General features: G+C 34.5%; 2 protein-coding genes across 3 annotated transcripts; one reads left to right on the top strand and one right to left on the bottom strand.

The window, feature by feature from the left end:
- The first annotated feature begins 3,387 nt into the window (after nt 1-3,387).
- LOC125865614 (uncharacterized) lies at nt 3,388-18,789 on the top strand. 2 transcript variants are annotated; one of them, XM_049545815.1, is made up of 11 exons: nt 3,388-3,670; nt 7,016-7,165; nt 7,273-7,342; nt 7,452-7,580; nt 7,672-7,735; nt 7,825-7,912; nt 8,954-9,038; nt 9,287-9,343; nt 11,332-11,439; nt 17,646-17,716; nt 18,258-18,789. In XM_049545815.1, the coding sequence occupies exons 2-11, from the start codon at nt 7,062-7,064 to the stop codon at nt 18,652-18,654; spliced, it is 1,173 nt and encodes a 390-aa protein (XP_049401772.1). In that variant the 5' UTR covers nt 3,388-3,670; nt 7,016-7,061; the 3' UTR covers nt 18,655-18,789. The 2 variants fall into 2 exon arrangements, with proteins under 2 accessions (XP_049401772.1, XP_049401773.1); XM_049545816.1 differs by lacking the exon at nt 11,332-11,439.
- A 6-nt stretch (nt 18,790-18,795) lies between these two features.
- Nucleotides 18,796-21,792, bottom strand: LOC125865613 (cytochrome P450 703A2). Its single transcript, XM_049545814.1, has 3 exons — nt 21,506-21,792; nt 20,375-21,093; nt 18,796-19,524 (listed from the first exon to the last, which is right to left on the bottom strand). The coding sequence occupies exons 1-3, from the start codon at nt 21,774-21,776 to the stop codon at nt 18,844-18,846; spliced, it is 1,671 nt and encodes a 556-aa protein (XP_049401771.1). The 5' UTR covers nt 21,777-21,792; the 3' UTR covers nt 18,796-18,843.
- Between the last annotated feature and the right edge of the window lie 748 nt (nt 21,793-22,540).

The raw sequence follows: 22,540 nt of genomic DNA, 5'->3' as shown, positions 1-22,540 counted from the left end.
TTATTATTATTATATAATAATAATAATGATAATGTTTTTTATTCCGTTGGCATGTGCAACACGGCAAGACCTACATTCCCTTCTTTCCGTTGATGCCTTCTAACTTGTTGACAAATCGGCACAAAACAAAGAAAATAGGTGTTCGTTTCTAATTTCTAGTGGTCATTGAGGGCCAATTCACTATTCAATTTGTGTTGCATGAATTTATTGATATTTTTTTAGTATTATTAATAATCTAATGTATTGTTTGTTGGCTCTTGTGCTTTAAAAGAATGAACAATATAAGAGAGATTGATTTTTCATTCTAACACTTAACTTTTTCTATTATATTTAAGGGAAAAAAGATAAATATATCTACGAACTGTCGTAAATGATATGCAGATATTTTCTGTCATATTTTTGGAACATTGGTTCCCTTGTCATAAAAAAACTAGAGCATATATGTCCTTCACTCTAACGGAAGGTTAAATAGGGACATGTGGCACAATTTTATCCTTCGATCCAATATTTAATAAATTCGAGTTGATGGATAAGATTATGACACATGTATATTTGTTAGTATAAAGGGTATATGTGCTCTAGTTTTTGGACGGCAGGGGCACCAATGTCCCAAAAGTATGACGGAGGGTATCTGCATACCATTTACGACAATTTATCCTTTTTTCCTATATTTAATGATGTATTCATGTTTTAAAATTTCTAAATCCGACTCTAGCTTCTAATAGTACTTGTAAATTGTAATTAGAGTGGAGGAGACGCCAAATTTCTGTGTGTTTTTCCCAATGGATTGTGAATGCATGTCTAGTATTTGCGACTATGGTGACATGTAATTTTTATTACAACTTTAATGTCCAGACATGACGCCACAATGTTAGAAGACAATTGGTTATAATTGGTAAAAATAGGTGTTTGGTAGTGTTATGTGACTTGAAACCATAAATGTTACTTGCATATTATTGTCATTTCTGTTTGTCTTTGAGCTAATATGCTCTACTTAAATGAGTAATATATATTGAAATGTGATTTTTAAAAAATAAATTAGTAGTGTAATTCGATATGTTATAGTATCACATTATTTACTCGATTTTCGATGTTGTTAGAGTTAGAAGATTGAATGATTACGCGACTTTGTTTTATCTTTCAAAAGTCATTTAATTTTGTCAAGTTAGATTTCATGATTATTATTCTCAAAAAATAATTTCCATTACCTACTTAATGACATATTAACTGTAAATTTTTGACATCAGAACATGTTGTTAACCTTGATCACATAACTTTTGATCAATTCACTCTCTCCTTATAGACTCAAAATGATGATAAAGTTGGAACATTCTGCTTCAATTATCCTATTGTCCGTTAAGAAATAAATTATTTATATATTAAAATTACACAATTAATATAATATTTGATAATATTTTAATCGATACAAATAAAATTAAGTAAATTATATGGTAATATTTTAATTGATATGCATAAAATTTAGTAAATTAGTATAATATTTGATTACTAATTTACAATCTTACAGCACTAAAATAGGTATAATTTAAAGGTAAATTTATGTATTATTTTATATATAAATAATTAAAATCGACATAACTAAAAAAGGAAATGAAAGTCATCATTTTGGCAGAAACAAGTGGAACTTCCCGTGACTTGGTGAAATTTGTTTTTTTGTTCTTGTTCCATGATTTGGCCTTGTGAAGCTACGTGATTACCGTGATCATAATTTATTTATTTTTAAAAAAGGAAAAAAGGTTTTACATATTTTTTTATTTTTATTTATAGTTTATTTTGTCTGTGTTATATATTGTAGAAAATGTCAAAAAAAATCCCTTATGTTTGAATTTTTTTTAGTTGAAACTCACATTTAGAGGCACAATTTGTAGGTTTTGCTATTTTAAATTAAATTTATTTCTAAAGTTTGGTGTAATTCTTATTTTAAAAAAATATTTGTTTAGTGTCTAATGCCATTTTTTAGATGATATATTTTAGGATTTGATGAACTTCTTAGTGTTTATGATTAAATCTTTTTATCTCAATTGTTTTCATCATATTTAACGAGCATAAACTGTTAAATATTTGATAAAGACTAAAAATAATATTTTTTAACAAATTTAATTGATCAAAATTGTTTTGTACATATTTAAGGGCACTGCTTTTAATTGCTTTTAAACATAAGGGGAATATTTTTGTTATTTTCTCTAAGTACAAGTATAAAAACAATTTAAAAACCTAACCTGGATAAATGGTTCAGGATTTGACTAGACTATCTTGATGTTTATGATTAAATTTTTTTTTCTCTATTGTTTTCATCAAATTTAACGAATATAAATTGCTAAATAAATGATGGCAAGACCCGCTTGGCCATAGATTTCTCAAATAATATTTGGGGGAAATTTGGCAAATAGTGTTTGTCCATACAATTTGCCATTATTTGACAATTTTTTTTGGCAAATACCCAAATACTCCCTCCGTTTAAAAAAAAATGACCTCCTTTCCTTTTTGGTCAGTTTTAAAAAGAATGACCTCTTTTTTTTGGTAACATTTTAATTTCAGCTTTTCATGTGACATGTTTAAGACCACAAGATTAAATGACAATTTTGTACATTTTACAAAACTTTAAATTAGGACCACAAGATTCAAAAGTTTTTTTAATTTTCTTAAACTTCGTGTCAAGTCAAACTAGACCATTTTTTTTAAACGAAGGGAGTACTAGATTTTTCTAGTATTTGGGCCAAATCTCATTATTTAGAATCTTTTAAAAATTGAAATTGTACACCAAACTTTTATCTTTTACAAAAACACCCTCTATAGTAGTTGTTTGCATTGTATTACATAATTTTTTACGTGAACACCAAAATAGTGATGAAATATTCGATGAATATGAAAGTGATGATATGGTTGTTGATGAAAATGATGAATAATCGGCTCAGAGTAACAAAGTCACGTGTTTTGTCTACTTCACAATGTATGAAATGATGCTTGTTGCACTCACTCCAAACTACCACATTACTCCAGTGTCATGGATACTACTTGTTATTTATTGCAACAAAGATCCAATTGACTTGTAATACAAACTTATGGTTAGTTTTGATAGTTTTTAAAACTTATGAGTATAAATCATATTTTTCTAAAAAGGTGAAATATGTTTCCCAAATACCATGGCCAAACACATGGTGAAATTTCACCCAAATAATATTTGCCAAGAATATTTGGAAATCTATGGCCAAACGTTAGCTAAGTTTGACAAACTTTAAAAATCAAAATTGTTCAGTAATTAATACTTGAGGAACTACTTTGAACTACCTTCAAACATATGGGGACCATTTCTGTTATTTTCCCCGAGTATAAGATGGAAACAATTTAAAAACCTAGCATTTTGGTAGGTATAAAAAGGACCGTCTGCCAAGCCGCCGTCCGCCACCTCCGCCGACCATCGCTGCTGTAAAACCACCGTCAAACTCCATGAAATCTGGCGAGCACCTCCATACACCGTTAAATCCAAAAAGCATGACCACGGTACACTAAAACAGTCCAAAATCATCATTTCTTCACCAACAGAATCCCAGCGTTTAACTCGCTGACGCCATTGGCTAAACACAAGGTCCAGCAGCTCTGTTTTGCTAGTTCTGGGGGGTTTCGATCAGTCTAGGTCACTTCCTGAGTTCAGGTTCCTGTTTAGCCGAAGTTTTTTTTTTTTTCATTTAAAGCATCTTGTGACTGATTTAAGCATGTAATAAGAGACAGAATCATGATTTGAAGTTTATGACTTTTGAACTTACTACCAAACCCATAGCTCGTCTTAGTTGCTGGATTCAAAGTTTAAAAATTGTAGGTACTCGGTGAATTTTTATTATAAATACAGGGCCTAAGCAAAAACTTCTTGGTTTGGCTGAAGCCGCAAATAATACTCTACCTCTGCCCTAGCTTGTAATGTATATATTGTGTTGATTTGAATCATGTGGATATTTTTTGATGACGAAATAGTTGAGATGATGAATCAGTCTATCATTTGAGTACTGTCTATTTGAAGACTCTAGGTTGTTTATCTATTTTGTTTTCTTCACCACATTTGTTGAGAAATGTAGTCAAGAGTCCATTTATGACTGATTTCCTTTAGGGAAATACGTATGTCTCTTTGGATAACATTAGCAGAACACTAATGAAAGCACAGTTTGTTCCCACTTGGTAGTTGCCAACATTCTTTATATCTTAATTCTCTTCTTCTCGATCATCCTTTCTGAGTTCCATCTACAACAAGTTGTAGATTCCCTTGGATATCTCATCATAATTCCTATCCATTGCAAATTTAAGTCGTTCAATTTAGATTTGTGATGTTGCTTGCTCAAATTATAAATTTAAAAGTGCAATGTCAAGATTAAGTTGTGCCTGTGCATGCTTTAAGCACAGATGTGACCATCTGCACTAATATAATCAGATAGTGGAAAAACCGAAAACGTTATACAGGTATGCCTACCTCTTTAGTTGGCATCGACTGTAAAAGCTCTTAAATTATTGACAATTAATAGGATCTTCGGTGATTAACTAGGTTGACCTAGAACGGACTGAACTTCAGCCATATGTGTCTAAACTTCAGTCTTCCACAATATGAAACTTCAGACATTGAGTTTGAAGTTAGCTTGCAACATCAATTTCCCCATCTATCCTCATTTGGAAATTACTCACTCAAACATGAGCAATACTTCCAACACTACCAAAAAATCCCATTGATACCCGAGTTCACTACGGGATCACCTTGAATATGCCAAAATTTTAAATAGCCTAAGGCCTTCCATAGACTTCACTTCCATAAAACTTTGTTACCCAATACCGTGTTCCTATCATTCATAAATATTGTCTACAATATCATGTCAGAGACACTGATAGTTCACGCCTAACAACGAGTTTTGGTTTAGAAATACACTTTGCATCTCCTTCCACTTTATTTTGTCAAATAATCTAACTATCTTGAACCACCATACTTTCAGGTTAATGTTGAGAAGCATAACATAGGGATTATTTTGTTGGAGCTCTCACATTGGGCAAACATAGGTGATGTTGCTCCATTGTTGAAGAAATCCAAGTTCGGGATGTTGATTGTGCATATACCCTGCTATTAATTACACCTCCATATTGCGTTGTGTCGAAGTTGGATTTACAAACGGTGACATGAGGATATTAGATTATCAATTCGTCTTTTAAGATGTTAACAACAACATACTAGTGTAATCGCACAAGTGGGATCTGTGAAAAGTAGGATGTATGCAGACCTTAGATCTACCTTTGTGGAGTAGAGCGATTGTTTTGGATTGACCTCGATTCAAAATGTAAGTTTTTGAACAAGTATAGCAAAACTGCACAAAAAAGACAACAAAATAGCAAGGTACAAAGCAAATGCAACAACAAGTAGTAATACTTTTTTTTTCTTTTTTTTTTTTATCCCTCCCTAGGAGTTCCTACCTTTTTGGTCCCTTGGTGACTCGAACCACAACCTTAGGGTTGGAAGTGAGGGGTGTTTACCATCCGAGCAATAAGAGACTCTGCGATTTCTAAATAGTATTACACTATCACTAATGAGGGGAAGAGGAGGAGACTATACCTCTACCTCTCCCACATAAAGTGTGAAAATACTCGGCTACCTCTAACTTTCTATCCTAATTAATGACCTCCAAATTTTTCTATCTAGGCTTATTCCTCAATAAGCTGGAGTTGTGCCATGTCATGTCTAATCACCTCCCCAAGTTCTTTTTGGCCTACCTCTACCTCTCCAAACTCTTGCCACAACCAACCTCTCACACCTTGTTATTGACGCATCTGTGCACCTTCTCTTCACATGTTCGAATCATATCAACACCACTTCCCTCATCTTGTACGCCACGGAAGCCACTCCTATCTTGTCGTGTATAACTTCGTCCTAATCGTATCTCTCCTAGGATCTCCACACATCCATCTGAGCATCCTCATCTTTGCTATCTTCATCTTCACATGTTCTTGACAGGCCAACACTTGACCCCATACTTCTAAGATTTTAACCATCTTAAAAATTTAATTCCAGTTTGGTGTTGGAGATGATCACCTAAGCAGTTAGATTTGATGGTGGAAAGGAAGTAGTGGTTTCATGCTTGCTTCAAAGAATGGAAGCGATGGCGCCCTGTTTGTCGAAATCTTAGTGGACCTTCTGGATTGCTTCACATTTATTCATGCGATTGAAACAGTCAGCAAGTTTGCTACCTTGTTGAGCTACAACCTTGTGTAGAAAATAATAAACATCAGTATAAGATGAGAAAGCAATGCAAGCGCTTTCAAAAGCAAAACAGAATCTGTAATTATCATTAAGTACAGATGCATCACTTTACTACCTTTTTTTTGGTGTGACACAGCTATTGCAAATGATATAGATGCCATGATAGATTTATTGGGATCTTTACACTTACAGCATTGATGTTCTGCTCCCTCTGTATATACCTTTATAGCACTTTCTTGTTACTTCATTTTCAATGAAGTAACCTATAACAATCATAAAAAAGGTATATTATGAGGAACAAAAGCATATAAACCAAGAGAAAATGATCTGTATATTCACCAGTGCTGTAGCAGGCAGATTTTTCATCTGGGAGTCTACTTCAGCAACTAGTGTCATGAACTTTTCGATGTTAATTTCAGCATTTTCTTCTGAACTCTTTAGTAAAGCATTATTGGAAATTTTCTAGTAAGATTTATGCTTATTGCTTGGTAAATAAGAGATAGAAAATACAAATGGCAAGTCCATTGATTGATTGTAAGGTTAATTTCCTTTTCCTTAATTCGTGATTGAAAGAAACAATTTATAAATAGTAGCTGCCAGTAACGACAAAATTCGCTATACGCAGCACTTCATTAACTCTTTGCTGATACATCACTTTAAAGAATTGATAATCGTTACTGGGCCCTTTCCTTTTTTTTTGGTTGTTATTTTGGTTACTTTTCCAGAAACATGTTAGTTTTATCACTTCAATTAATTTTTTTTATTAATTAGGTTTCTCGGGGACACACCGTGCATTGTAAGAAATTACAGAGTAGTGATGGAGAAAGAAGAAGAGCTACAAGAATCTTCTACTCCTTGCTTGCATTTAGTCTCTGCTTTCCTCGCCTGTGAACCCCCTGATTTTGTTGTCTCATTTGCCAGGTTACTAGTTTCAACCCCTGCTCATGTTAACTTACACCGAATATAGTAGAATTGCAATTGCACTCTTAATTGTTTCGTTTGACTGAACAATATGTGAATTACACTAGGGATTTTGGAGGTGGTTCCATTACGGAAAGAGTGCAAAGTTTCATATGGAACGTATGTATCAACAAATCCGTAAGTTCATTAAACCTCTAACTGTCTAGTTAAAAGATTTTCTTTCCTGAATAGAATTATCTCTTGGGGTAGTTTTGTTTGATTTTCAATGCTCTTACTAATGCTGCAGGATGTGAAGTGTAGTTTGCCTTATTTGAAAAGATTCTTAAAGAAACTCATTGTTGAAATCGAGTCAAATGGGGACGTTGTTTTGGATGAATTATATGAAAAGTATATTTATTGTCTGGCTTCTGTGAAGGTAAATATTTTTAAAAATTGCTATCAATAATGATTAGGATTTTAGCATCACCATGTAACCATTGTGAAATTGGCCTCCTTTTTGTTGCAAGGATGATGAATTGGCAAAAGGAAGCACAAGAATGTTAAGAAGATTTTCGTTTCTATTTCCCAAGGGTGAGGAGTTTTTTCTTTTCGTTCCTTTTTATAGAATGATGTTTAGCTACTTTTAGTAACATTCTGTATCTAATTTTTGGTGTACACAGATTGTTCACAAGCCTCGAGTTGTCAAATATTTAGGAAATTGGAAGTCATGTTGCAATGTTCACTTAACATGCTTGAAGGTGATACAGGGTATGTACTGTCCCATTTCTTTTTCTTTTTGACGGGAGTTGACTTTTTTCAAGGATATGCAGCCCTAGGTTTTGAATTTGGTTGAAAGATACTTCCATGAGCACGTTTCAGAAATTTTAAATCTTTGGATGCTTTATAACTTTTCTTATAGAGATTCTCTTATTGCAGCTGGGAATGACTAACAAGCTTTCTGGGGTAACTTATTATGCAAAGTAGCAAGCTGGTTGACAATCTATATGTCTAAGCTCTTCCTTGCTTTTTTTTGTTAAGGTGGTGTCTGGGTCAATTCTCACTCACCTCCACTAATCCACTTGGTACCTGCTACCTCCCACATGTATAGAATAACTCCGTCCACCAAAGTAAACTCAATTGAAAGAAGTCACTGAAGTTTTATATTTTTCGTTTTCCCTTTGATGGGATTTGAATCGTGGTCTTCCACGATGGACTTCAACTTTCAATCCTGTATGCTTACGCTTTACGTTGATATCTACCAGTAGCCTATTTGGAAAGTTAAAAGTGCTTATAGTAGAGAGGTCTGGCCAGGGCTATGGGTCCCTTGCTCGCGGCATGAGCTAAATGCGAGAAAGAGTTTGAGTGTCCAAGACTTCTCACGTGGGCAATGATATACTTCCCAACCCCTTCTTCCCAGCTTCATTCCCTTACTCCCAGGCTCACCGCTTGTGACACACGGGACAACATGAGGATGCCTGGGAGTTGGATCAAGATTCCAAATCTATTTTTTAACTCCCTTTGGCCATTTAACTGCTACACCCACTTCTAACTTGTACCATAAATATGTCACATATTCCAATGACCCCACCATTCTCGTGTGGGCGCGAATACTCCTCAGAGTCACTTTAATCACATCGTTAGGCATTTAATTAGCCCAAAATAATTGATTGTTTACTTTCGAGGCTTTACAATAACTGCCTGATATTGTGAAAGATTTGCTTCTTTGTTGTTTTATAATTTGGTGCAAACATTCTATTCTTAGTGTAACGGCTGATCCAGTTTGTCCTCTGTATTTCTTGGTTGAAGCAGGTGCTCAATCTGGCCATCAGGTCTGTTCCTTTCAGAGTTCATACTTTCTTTTCCAGAAGTGTTCTCGGACAAATCTTGTCTTGAGGTGAGATAGCTTGTAGAAGCATTCATCTGTTTGTCTTAGTTTATCAAATTGTTCCTCTACAATGTTTCTTAGGGAAAATTGAAATGTCTAATCTTGTTACATCTTTGTGGATTTTTCCAAGGTTGAGCGTTGTTGCTCTTCATCCTTTTTTGTCTGTCAGTTGGCAATGCTCTTTTACGTGTGTAGTCAGCTTGATTAATATAATAACAGAGTTGCTATTTCTTGTATTTAATCTATTAACAAAACAGGTTGGTTCGGGTGTTGGATTGGTTGGTGTCTGTCTAGCTCAGACAAATTGCTCCAAGGCAAGTTTCCTTTTCCATTCTGTCTTTTTTCTGCAAATTCTGCCTCTTGTTTTTTTCTCAAATGCATCACACATCTATCTCTTGCTCATTTTGAGCTTCACTATGTGTGTGTTTCCGTTTGTAGATGGGATCATAATTTTGTATGTTCCTGAAGAAGAAGGGTCCTCACGGAACAATTTTGGGAATCATTTCTCTCTTCCACTAATTGTATTTGAGGCTACAATTGACTTCGTCTTCTCTATTCAATATGCTTCCTCGTCTTCTATTGAAAGTGGCTGGGGTGATTGACTGGACATATGGTTTTCTTTAGGTCGTGAAGCATGTAATTGATAATGACTAGATGTGATCTATCAATTTCCTCAACTACAATTTGGATCAAGCAACCCATGCTCTTGTCACCCAATTGCTAAAAGTGAAAGAGAAGCTCTCTTGCAATCATGAACATTTAGTCTTATTTTTCCATAACATAGTTTTGCCATCATAAAATAAGAACTAATGCATTCCAAGTGGTGGCATTTTTTGCTTAGTCTAGTAATTTATTAAACGGTATTTACATCCTAGGATAGATATAGTGGCCATCCTTATTTTAGTTACTGAAACAACAAACATTTTAGAAGCTTCGGTTAATAGTATTCCTAGTGTTAAACATACTAGTGTTCTTATGAATAATACAACAACATAATAGTATATTCTCACAAGTGGGGTCTAAGGAGGGTAGAGTCTAATTTGTCCCACAAGTGAGGTCTAAGGAGGGTAGAGTGTACGTAGACCTTACCCCTATCTTGTGGAGGTAGACAGACTATTTTCGAAAGACCTTCGGCTCAAGTGCATCAAATAAAAATAGTCATGAGCGAGGAAATACAACAATGAAGAAAACATGACAACTATATAGGAAACAACACAAAACATATAGAAAAGGAACAATAACAATGTCATATGATAACATATACCAAAGACAAAGAAATTGCATAAATAAGGCTAATACTACGACATACATGACGCTCTAGACTACCATTAAGCATACTCCCATCGAAAAGTAAGACAACGCTCAATTACCTACTAACGTTATTCTACCCTAATTTACGACCTCCATACCCTCTTATCTAAGGTTATGTCCTCGGTAAGCATGTCCTGTTTAATCACTTCTCCCAATACTTCTTTTACCTATCTCTACCTCTTTTCGTTCCCACCATATCCAACCTCTCACACTTCCACATTGGGACATTTGCTCTCTTCTCTACATGTTCAAACCATCTCAACCTCGCCTCCCTCCTCCTGTCCACCACGGAGGTCACTTCCACCTTGTTCCAAAAATCATCATTCTTAATCTTATATCTTCGGTATGCCCACACATCCATCTCAGCATCCTCATTCGACAACTTGCATTTCTGAATATAAGAGTTCTTGACTGCCAAACACTCCACCCCATACAACAAAGTCGGTCTAACTACCGCTTTGTAGAACTTACCTTTAAGTTTTGGTAGTACCTTTTTATCACACAAGACCGCATCAATATGATGTGTTACATCATAATCGATCTCCCCATTTCCTTGGATAAAGGAAGTAGTAGTTGATAGAATACTATTTATGCTGATATGTAGCATAAATCGTTATTAATTAAAATTACTTTATGAGGCGCTGATCACATTCTTAAAATGTTCACTTATTTTGTCAGAAATTGCTCTAAAATCTAGTATTGTTGCATCTCAATTTTGATGATGCAACAAGCCTCTTAATTGGATTAACTTTCAACATTTTGGTTCTATGTTACATCAACATATACCTAGTGAAATCCCACAAAATGGAGTCTAGGAAGGGTAGAGTGTAAGCAGGCCTTATCACTACCTCTACGAGGTGGAGATGTTGTTTCTGAAAGACCCTCAGCTCAAGAAAATCATAGCAGTAATCAAAGCAAAAACATGAAGCTCAACTTGGAATTACCAAAAGGGTAATGGTTAATTTAGAGTCTTCTCCATATAATGATGCAGGTAATACTTACAGATGGTGACTTATCAACTTTAGCAAACATGAAGCTCAACTTGGACTTAAATCAGCTGGGCACTGATATGTTAGGACATACACAAAAAAACAACACGGTTAGTGGTCATAATTTTGCTTATTTATGTGTCTTTTTTGATCTTACTATTCTTAACTTCTTCCCGTACTATTCTGTATTTATGAAAGTTGGCTAGTTTGACAATCATAGGCTTCATGCAAGCCTGCTTGGGTAGAACTGGTAGAGATTTGTGTACTTGCTTTATAATCTATAACCAAAAGAAGTGTTGAGGAAGCACCTGCCGGCCTGATTATTGAACAGTAAAATCATATTAATTTTACAGTTGAGCGTAATGTATGCGTATAGATGCTCTATAATGCTACAGACTCAATTTCTTCAACAGTCCAAGGCATTATGTTTTTGGTTTCTCAAAGCATTGTTTTACAATAATTTTTATAACGATGGTTTGCGGGTTAGTTTGCAAACGTATCATCTATTTGATCATTACTTGCAGGCTCCCACCAATACAGGTACTATGTAACTCCACGTCTCCACCCACTAAGGATTAACTAGTTTTGTACCTACTCTAATCTCCCATGGTCTTCATTCCACCTTCGTTGACCATTATATTGCACCTTTGGATATTTTCGCCAAGCAAACGGTTGATATCCAATCATGGAAGTCCAAGTAGTTTTGGGAATCATTTACCATTTAAGTTGAATTGATGTTCTAGGGGATGAAAATCTTAATTATTATTCTGCTTATCCACTACTGCATGCCGCACAAAGTATATATACAAAAAAAAGAGGAAGATGAAGAACAAAGAAATCCAGAGTGCGGCCAGGAAGTTTATGAACTCTGAACTCAAAGTGCTGACTGTTACTGGCTTTCTTTATTTCCATCATAGTTGCAAATACATTTGTGGATGAAGTTGAGCATCTAACCTAAACCTTAAGGCAATGGATGGAGTGGTGTAGGAAATATAAATTCTTTTGGAAACCTTTACACAACCAATAAGGGACAAGTATAGCACTCTCTAACACTTCCCAACATGTGTAACCTCCTTCAAGGGTTTACACATGCATTTGATTTTTAATTTATTTTCTTTATAAGTAGAGAGAGAGAGAAGGCCCAACAGAAGTAATCTTGGAGTAGAGGAAGATAGATTAGGCTCAATATGCTAATGAGTGGACCTGGAGTAACGCCGGTGGCTCGATGTGAATTGAGAGAGAGAGTAGCCAAAGCAACCCCATGGATTGGTTGAGAGAGAGAAGCCTAGAGTGATAAAAAAGAGAGATGAGGCTATGAAAACGTCTGACAAAGTTTGGCTCTGATACCATGTAAAACCCCTTTGCCGACCTTGACACCACCTAGAGTGATAAAACATGAAGAGAGAAGGAGGTTGTGTAAATGGGCTCATAAAGTTTTAGCTCTGATACCATGTGAAGGAATCTGAGCATCCAACCCAAAACCTTAAGGCAATGGATGGAGTAGCCTAGACATTATAAACCCCTTTGGAAACCCTCACACAACCAATGAAGGTCAAGTGTAGCATTTTCTAACTATATAAGTTATAATTGTAGACTTCCTAGATGGAGTAATTATCTAAAAAGAACATTTGTATAAATAGTTGGGTTGGATGAAGAATTTGGTCTTATTGTTAGAGAGAACACCGTGTGGTGTTCTTATTGTCAAAGCAAACACGGTGCAGGGGCGGAGCTATGACATGGCGAGGGTGGTCAGATGAACAACCTTCGTCGGAAATTTTTTACGGGTATATATACTAAATATCGAGTTTTTTGGATATATATTAACTGTTGAACAACCTTGACACAATAAAGGTTGACAGCTCAGCGGTTAAGGTTGTGCAAAAATGCCTCAGTGTTCCGAGTTCGAGCCCAAGTGTTGGCGTTTTCTTTAAATTTTTTCACTATTTCGTTTGTTCTCTTAGAAAAGGCAAAACTCAGCCTGGGTTCGATCCCAGGCTTGAACATTTCATTTATTTAATATTTGTTCCGTTTTTCTCTTAAGAAAAAGTACAAAAGTTACCTTTTTTAAGTTAAGAAAAACAAAAGGAAACAAAAGGTCAATTTTTGACTTTTCTTAATTTAAAAAAAGAATAGATTCATAGTTGTCTTTTCCTTTTAGTTTTTTTGACTTCTCCTTCTCCCAAAAACTCTTTACAACTTTACTCTTTACCTTTCTCTCTTCTCAATTTTCATACATATTTGCAAGTTTTAAGAAATTGGAAGCTTTAATCATTGTATATATCTTCCTCAACCACCATTGAAGTGTGAAAAGGTATTTCTTAATTCTTTTTTTCCTTTAGTTTAGTTTTTTCTAATCATGTGTTGAAAGACTTGAATATCTTAATTTTTATGTGAAAAGCTACTTTATTTATTTGATTATCGATCAACTATTTGGTGTATTGTGGATGATTTTTAATAAGTTTGGTATACTTGAACTTGACTACTATTTCAGTTTGGTGTTCAATGAGTTTGGAGAAATATTTTTTTAGAGTACCCAAAACAAGTTTGGCGCCTCAAAATCAAAATAAACTACGCCGAGATGAAAATGTCAACCAAATAGAAATATCATCTCACTCTTCCCAAAGACAAGAATTTGATGTAAATGATTTAAAGGTTGATCCGGCTGAAAGAACTCCAATTTTAAATTATCATTCAAACTTTCGTGATGAGATAAGGAGGGCATATATCATTAAAGGTCCTTGTTAACCTCAAAATCATCAGTTTCCTCAAACTAATTTTTTTGGAACACCACGTCGTTTTGTTTATACGTGGTTTGATGAATATCGTGATTGGTTGGAATACAGTATTAGTGCGGATGCTGCTTATTGTTTACCTTGTTATTTGTTTCAAGGAGAAAACATTAATCAAGGTGGTGGTAATGTATTTTCGACTAAGGGATTTACAAATTGGCATAGAAAGGATAGCTTTGCTACACATATTGGTCCACCAAATAGTGTTCATAATCAATCCAAAAGAAAGTGTGAAGATCTTATGCGAGAACAACAATCCATTCAAGCCGCATTTTACAAGTTGGATGATAAAAGTAAGCATGAATATCGGATTCGGTTAACGCTTCAATCGATGTGGTAAGACTTCTCTTGGATCAAGGTTTTGCATTTCGTGGTCATGACGAGAGTGAATCGTCATTGAACAAGGGTAATTTTCTTGAAGTTCTTTCTTGGTTAGCTGCTAGATGTGATGCAATTAAACCTTTTGTGTTAGAAAAAGCTCCAAAAAATAATAAAATGACTTCTCATGACATCCAAAAAGATATTGTGACTTAGTGTAAGATTGAAACAGTTAAGGCTATAATAGAGGATATAAATAGTGACTACTTTGCTTTATTGGTTGATGAATCTAGAGACGTGTCACGCAAAGAGCAAATGGCTATTTGTCTAAAATATGTTGACAAAATGGGGTTTGTGATTGAGGCATTTATTGGACTTGTTCACATTAAAGATGCTAGTGCTTTATCTCTAAAGAAAGCAATTGTAGATGTACTTGCTCACCATTCTTTGACTTTATCTAATGTACGTGGGCAATGTTACGATGGGGCAAGTAATATGGAAGGTGAGCTAGGTGGTCTTAAAACGTTGATTAGACAAGAAAGTAGATCGGCTTATTCTGTTCATTGTTTTGCTCATCAATTTCAATTGACTCTTGTTGTGGTTTCTAAAAAGTGTGTTCAAGTAGGTGAACTTGTATTATTAATTTCAAATATTTTGAATGTGTTGGGAGCTTCTTTTAAACGTGTGGATAATTTTTTAGAATCTCAAAAAAAGCATCTCCAAATGGCATTGGATATGGGTGAACTAGAAACGGGTAGAGGGTTGAATCAAGAACTTGGTCTTGTTAAAGCCGGTGATACTCGTTGGGGATCTCACTACAAGTCATTTGGAAACTTTATTAGTAGTTTTGACTCTATTGTTGATGTACTTGATATCTACTCTTGTTGAAAATGCAAGTACTTTGGAAGAAAGAGCAAGCACATCGAGATTTCTCAGAAGTTGTCAAACGTTTGAGACTATTTTCTTGTTGCATTTGATGACAGATGTTTTAGGAATCACAAATGGTCTTAATGTTTCATTACAGAAAAAGGAGCAAGACATTGCAAATGCCATGATTTTTGTAAAGGTAGCAAAGAGAAGGTTGCAAGCTTTAAGAGATAATGAATGGGATCTTCTCTTTAAAAAAATATTGGATGGGATTCACTTAAAGAAAAGGTAGAAGCATTTTGTATCAAGCATGGCATTTCATTACCCAATTTTGATGATCCATATGCTAATTCTGGGAGATCACGACGTAAAGTAGTTATTTGTACTACTTTGCATCATTATCGTGTGGATGTGTTTTATAAAATCATTGATTGACAACTACAAGAACTTAATGATCGTTTCAATGAGGTGACAAGTGATTTGCTTAATGGAGTATCTTGCTTGAATCCAATTGATTCATTTTCTAGTTTTGACATAAAGAAGATAATGAGAATGGCTGAATTATATCTTGATGATTTTGATGGGTCCAACATGAGAGCTCTTGAGAATCAACTTGTTAATTACATTATTGATGTTCGTGATATTGATGAAAGGTTCTCCAATTTGGGTGGACTTGGAGAACTTTCAAGAAAGTTGATTGAGACAAAGAAGCATTTAACCTATTCTCTCGTATTTCTTTTAGTGAAGTTTGCTTTGCTTCTACCTGTTGCCACTGCTACAGTTGAAAGAACTTTTTTGGCAATGAAGATTATCAAGAATGACTTGCAAAATCGAATGGATGATGAATTCTTAGATGGTTGCATAGTGCCTTATGTAGAGAAAAAAGTATTTAAAGATGTTTCTAATGAGTGTATTATGAAAACATTTCAAGAGATGAAGTGTCGTCGAGTGCAATTGTAGTTACCACTTTACAATTTACATATTTTGGTGTATTTGAAACTATCTGTCAATATATTTGTCCTACTTCATCTTCCTTAGTTTATTCATTGATATTTTGTAAGTTTATGTTTTAAGAATTTTCATTTTGGATAGTTGATTAATTTGATATTGAGGTATGACTATTTTGAAGCCAATCTTTATAATCTGACTAGCAGGGTTTATTTTTTTACTTGTTCTAAAGTATGAACACCCTTGGCGAAAATCCTGGCTCCGCCACTGACACGGTGTGGGGTTCACATGAAAATACAAGAAAAGTTTTTTTAAAAGAGAGAGTAATGATTGGAGAAAGAGACATTCTGGGTGCCTACTATTTTGGTTGCCAAACAAGTTGCAAATAAGCAATTCTGATTGGTTGAAAGGGACAGTAGCTTTTACATTAAATAGAATCCTTCCATTTCATTCTTTGATACATCATTTCAAAGAGAGAAATACAGAGAGAGTTGAGAGTAGTTCACAGACAATGATATAAAATATTATGTGAAGAAAAATAGACAGTGTGAGCTGTGTTATAGTGAGGTGGCTAAAATAAAAGAAGGTTGTTTCTTTTTGTTGCAGTCTTTTGAGACTATTAAGTGTGTTAAATTTCCCACTATAGTGATATCGTATTGCTCGTCTCTAGTATTAAGGTGGATATTATTCTTGTGTGATTATTATTTCCCAACACACAGCACATGAAAGAAATTGTCTCAAGACACTTGTTGAATTTAAACCTTCTAAAATTAAAAGAAAGTCGATGGACTATTTTATATTTTTCAGAACCTATGAAGATTGCCTCCATGATCGGTTCCTGTTGCTGCTAGTGTAGTCCATGGAAACTTTCTTCTAGTTTTTGATCTTTAACGGCTGGCTTCCGTTCACAGTGAATGCAATTGACTGCCATTGTAGGATGTTTACATGATGTATCTGAAAGTGGTACGAGTTACTTGGAAGGTGAAAGTAAAATTTCCAACATCTTATTGTGGTTCCTGAAAACCGAGTCACTGTGAGATGAGGACATCTTTCGTATATATATCTATGCCTTAATCCTATTAGGGATTGTTTTTTCGGTATATGCCATGTTTTTTGAGGCAAACAAAATTTTCGTTTAAGTCAGTCATTGGAAACCGGAGTTCCTTTTAATGCAACAGAGGTCATTAGCATAAACATGATGTTAGTGAGTTTCACAAGTTGAGCCATTTATGTGTCTGAAATGTAGTTGTTTAAGCACTTGTAAACATTTTGGTACCTTCTTCATACTGTTTTTACCAGTGAAGTACTTTATCTTTTCAAAAATAAAATATGTATCTAAAATGTCTCATAGAGTTGGCATAAGTTGCAGTTAAGACATATCTTTTTGGATTCAGTTGCAGTGCTTGTATTTGCCATGGGAGTCTGCTGCAGAAAATGAGCTACGTGAATTCATGCCAGATATAGTGTGAGTAGTTCCTCTTAAGTTTGCTTTTGTTATTTTTAGTACCACAGGTACTACTTTCCTTTACTGTAATACTTTAATCTTTGAGGAATGGACTTGCAGTTTTAACTGTTAGAAATCTTGTGGAGAACAATAAATAAAAAACAGATATATTTTATAGGCCATTCAAGTTAAGAGACTAAATGACCAATGCTGCAGTATTTGGTCTATTATAGTAAATTTGAGTATTGACAGTGAGCTTTGGCGTGGCTGGTAAAGTTGTTGTAATGTGACTAAGAGGTCATGGGTTCAAGCTGTGAAAACAATCTCTTGTAGAAATGCAGAGTAAGGCTGTCATACAATAGACCTTTATGGTCCAGTCCTTCCCCAGACCTCTTGCATAGAGAGAGCTTTAGTACATTGGGCTGTCCTATTTTATAGTAAATTTGAGTATCGTCCCAAAAGGGTTGTGGTGTTAAATAATTTTAAATATCCTCGATTGAGTTTCAAGCCTTAGTATCACGTTGCCTTCATTAGAACCGGCTTTTGACTTTCCTCTTTAAAGTTTGGGTGCAGATGTGATATATGATCCACTGTGCCTACCTCACCTTGTTCGAGTCCTCGCGATTCTTTTGAAGCGGGAAGATCACAACCTACATCATTTGAGTAATGGCTGCAAGGACTACTATCCACCTGACCGGAGATGTTTTGAAAGTGAAGAAACTAGTTCAGCAGGTGACCTTGATTTGTCACCACGATTAGGTCAAGAGCCTGTTGCATATATTGCTTCAGTAATTCGCACTATCGACACGTTCAATTATTTCCTTTCGTTGGCAGAAAAAGAGAAGTTACTTGTATCCGACATCACTGAAACAATGAAGCCGCTTGACTTGCTTCCTTATGTAAAATCATACCAGCGGTCTAACGTAAGGATGTTTAAAATTTCATATTTGCACAAATAAGACTACTATGTAATCAGACAGACTTAAGTCTGCTGTGTGGATTGCCACAGGTGAGAAAAATGTTGAAGTATACTATTACAGGAGGTGAGAGCTTTTTTTTACGAGGTACAAATAGAAATTTCTCTTTATTTGATTCGTTACGAAATCCATTAAAGACCAATTCCCTTTGATTTGAGTACTAGTAACTAATTATTGGTACAAGTGAGCAGGCAGTCTAGGTTTAGCAATAGCCATCAATGGCTTAGCTTTAGGCATAGTCATTCCATAAACTTCATTTGTGTCAATATCTTGATGCTTTACTCCATTTGGTGGACTCCAATCATAGCAATGAAACAACCTAGCCAATGCCATAAGCACCAATTTCACACCCAATGGTGCACCAGGACACTTCCTTTTTCCAGCACTAAATGGCAAAATCTTGAAATCTGGACCATGACTAATCTCAACTCTACTACTACTACTACTAGTAGTAGTCATGATCAAGTTTTTTTCATCATCATTTGGTGGTAAATGTCTCTCTGGCCTAAACTCATCTATGTTGTCCCAAATCTTTGTGTTCCGGCCAAGACCATGTGTGTTGATGAACACGCGTGTCTTGGCCGGGATGTAATAGCCGTTGATCTTAGTATCGCGAATTGATTCATGTGGGATTAGGAATGGACCCGCGGGGTGCATTCGGAATGTTTCACGTACTACACAACGGAGGTACTTGAGATGGATCAAGTCAGATTCGGTTACCATCCGACCCGACCCGACAACTATATCGAGTTCTTCTTGGATCTTTTTGAGGACATGTGGATGTCTGATTACCTCAGCCATTGCCCATTCGTTGGTCACAGCAGAAGTGTCTGTGGCTGCAGCTATCATATCCTATAATTTAATTAAAGAAAAGAAATAAGTCACAGCAGAAAAAAGAACCATTTTTGGCTTTTTTTGATACTATTGATGTAGCAAATATATATTGTGATTAGTAATAAGCTGACAATAAAATAGGCATCTTGTTAATACACGTTAAAATATACTGTACATATATATATATATATAAATTCTCTAATATAAAAGTTGCAAGGAAATTGATTGTATTAGAGTTGAGTTTTTGTGCATGAATAGTCTAAAAATGTCTACACTATCAAGTTGACATGTAACTCTCTATATTAAGTCTCATATAATAATTTAATAGAGTAATAACATGGTAGTACCGATTAAATTGGACTAATAATGTATTTTTTTTTTACTCTATCAGTATATATAACTGAAATTTTATGCTTTAAGTATCAATCAAGCTTATGAATTTATTTCTTTTTTTTTTCTACGGGTGTCCCATACCCTCATTAGAGTCCAACAAAATTTGAGTTCGCGCCCGAAAGTCCCACATTGTAGGAATTTCTTCTTCTCTTTCTTTTCTCAACTGGTGTTCGATACCCCATTAGAGTCCAACAAAATTTTGATTCTTGCCGGAAAGTCTCACATTGTGGGGTAACGCTCCTTAACAAAGACGACTTTGTATCCAGCAAAACTCGAACCCAAAACCTCTAGTTAGGGATGAAGAAGTACTTATCACTCCACCACAAGCTCTGTTAATCAAGCTTAGAAATCCCATGGGTGGGTAGTTGTTGCTTACCAAATGCATATATATTGGATATATATATAAGTAGTTTGAGATAAATGCATTGACATATTAAATAGGTTGAAAGTTGGTATATATAAAAAAAAATTAGACCTGAATTAGAGCTTTAATCTCTACATCATCCATATTTTGTTTTCCATTGCCATCTCCTTCATCTTCTCCTGGTAGAGACAATAAAACATCCACAAAGTCCATTTCATCATCATCAATATTATTATTATTATTATTTTTATTACCTTTCTTCTTTCTATGTTCTTCAATTATTCTCATATGAAAATCATCAATCCTTTTTTCAACATCCCTCATTTTTTTCTCACAACCATAAGGATCAATCCACCTCCAAAAAGGTAAATAGTCACCCAAATATATCACTCCAAGTAACCAAAATAACTCATGTGTTACATGCATAAATTCCATTGCTTCTTGTGGACCTGCTGATTCTGCCCCAAAATATTGTTTACCTAACAACATTCTAGTCACATTATTCATTGAAAATCCACCCAAAACTTCCCTCAAATTCACTATTTGTCCTTTTTGGGCTTTGGTCCAAATATCTTTAACTAGACTTTGGGCTTCATCTGCCCTATGTTTTGCAAATGATTCAAGTCTTTTAGTTGTCAATAAATGTTCCATACATATTCTTCTCATTCTTTTCCATTTTGGACCTAAAGGAGCCAATGCCACATCCCCACAACCATAAGCTAGATGAATGGCAGCAAGAGTTCTTGGCCTAGATGCAAAAACATCATCTTGTTGTACAAGTATTTCTCTTATGATTTCTGGATCATTGGTGGTGATAGCATCAACATTACCTTTTAAGAGAAAACAAAAGGCGGAGTCACGATATCAACTTTATGGGTTCAAAATGTTAGAACGATAAATTCTAGTGCTAATAACTCGGTTTAAAATTTAATGTGTGTACATAGATAATGATTTTTTCTTAACATGGATAAAGTACTTAGGTAAAATTTACTGAGTTTGACCGAATTTGTATAGCATTGAACTTTATCTGAGAAATAACGTTCACTTATCACTTATCACTTTTCGATCATTTTTTTGTAAAATAGTAATTGTTCATCGAGTTGCAACATCCATAAGTGAATCTCCAAGTCAAGTATACTTGAAGTTTCCCTTGTAAATTTGAAACTCAAAAACAATGACTATCCTTTATTAATTACAAGGACTAAAATGTGGTCATTTGTGAATTTATTGTATCAACATTACCTAGTCGGAGATAGACCAATGGGCCATATTTTTCGCAGAAAGACGCCATGTCTCGATGAGGTAATTGCCCTAACTGAAAAAGGTTGCCTACAATAGGCCATTGTTTTGGACTAGGAGGGAGTCGATTGATTTCTCGATTCGACTTACCGACGAATGAAAAATGAAGTAGCTTGGAAATAAGATATGCGCCAAAAAGGACTATACTATAATTGATCAAATTAAGAAGATATGTGCAAAGAAGGACAATAACAAAACTAGTCAAGTCAATCATCTTTAATTATTTGTCAAAAAAAAGAAAGAAGTAGTTTACAAAGGCTTAATAAGGAAATATGTTGTTTAATTCTAATTTATAATCTTTTTTTTGAGCGATTAGGAAGCCCATCATCTTGACATGTTTCAACTATAAGTATTAATCTTGAACTCACACATTTTTGCTTCCTCAATTTGCACAATAAGTTTGAATTTATGAACAAGTTTCTTTTTTATTTATGGGAATAATTTAATGCAATTTACGCATTTTACGAATATATAAAAAAATGCATCAATTGGGTTAACAATTTTTTTTTAAAAAAAATATCGGGTTATCGATTCAATATTGATTTTTAATATTGAGTTATTGGGTAAAATAATAACTCAATAAGATTATACTCCAGTAATTTACTTCTTTTACTTATACATAAATATTAATCTCAATATCTTACTAGTTACTGTTTTTGCCTTAAGCCTTCAATTCACACTTCACATTATACAAAACGTCAAAACCTAAAATAATAATCACATTTCTCTTATTTTCTCTTTCTGTTACACTTGTATAGTTCTTTTCATGTTAATTATTATTGTTTCTATTTTATGAGTATTTGGAGAGTTGCATTATTGTCTTGTCTTGTCGGTCAAATTTTGTTAGAGAAGTCATCTAGTTGTTTTATGAGCATTTTCTAATTGGTTAAATAGAAAATCGAGTCATTAATGACCAAAATCGATAAAAAAAAAACCTTTTGATTTGGTTATTGATTTAGCATATTTAAAAACTGAAAA

This window comes from Solanum stenotomum, chromosome 5 (assembly GCF_019186545.1).
Source record: "Solanum stenotomum isolate F172 chromosome 5, ASM1918654v1, whole genome shotgun sequence".
Classification (NCBI taxonomy): domain Eukaryota; kingdom Viridiplantae; phylum Streptophyta; class Magnoliopsida; order Solanales; family Solanaceae; genus Solanum; species Solanum stenotomum.
Note: the sequence above shows the minus strand (reverse complement) of the source record. Positions and strands in the feature narration are given on the sequence as shown.

Coding starts and splice junctions, on each gene's coding strand:
- LOC125865614 (XM_049545815.1), top strand. CDS start 7,062: ATGGAGAAAGAAGAAGAGCTACAAGAATCTTCTACTCCTTGCTTGCAT. Junction 9,039..9,286: donor CGGACAAATCTTGTCTTGAG/GTGAGATAGCTT, acceptor TTAACAAAACAG/GTTGGTTCGGGTGTTGGATT. Junction 9,344..11,331: donor CTCAGACAAATTGCTCCAAG/GCAAGTTTCCTT, acceptor ATAATGATGCAG/GTAATACTTACAGATGGTGA.
- LOC125865613 (XM_049545814.1), bottom strand. CDS start 21,776: ATGATTGACTTGACTAGTTTTGTTATTGTCCTTCTTTGCACATATCTT. Junction 21,094..21,505: donor ATTGGTCTATCTCCGACTAG/GTAATGTTGATA, acceptor TTCTCTTAAAAG/GTAATGTTGATGCTATCACC. Junction 19,525..20,374: donor AGATTAAAGCTCTAATTCAG/GTCTAATTTTTT, acceptor ATTAAATTATAG/GATATGATAGCTGCAGCCAC.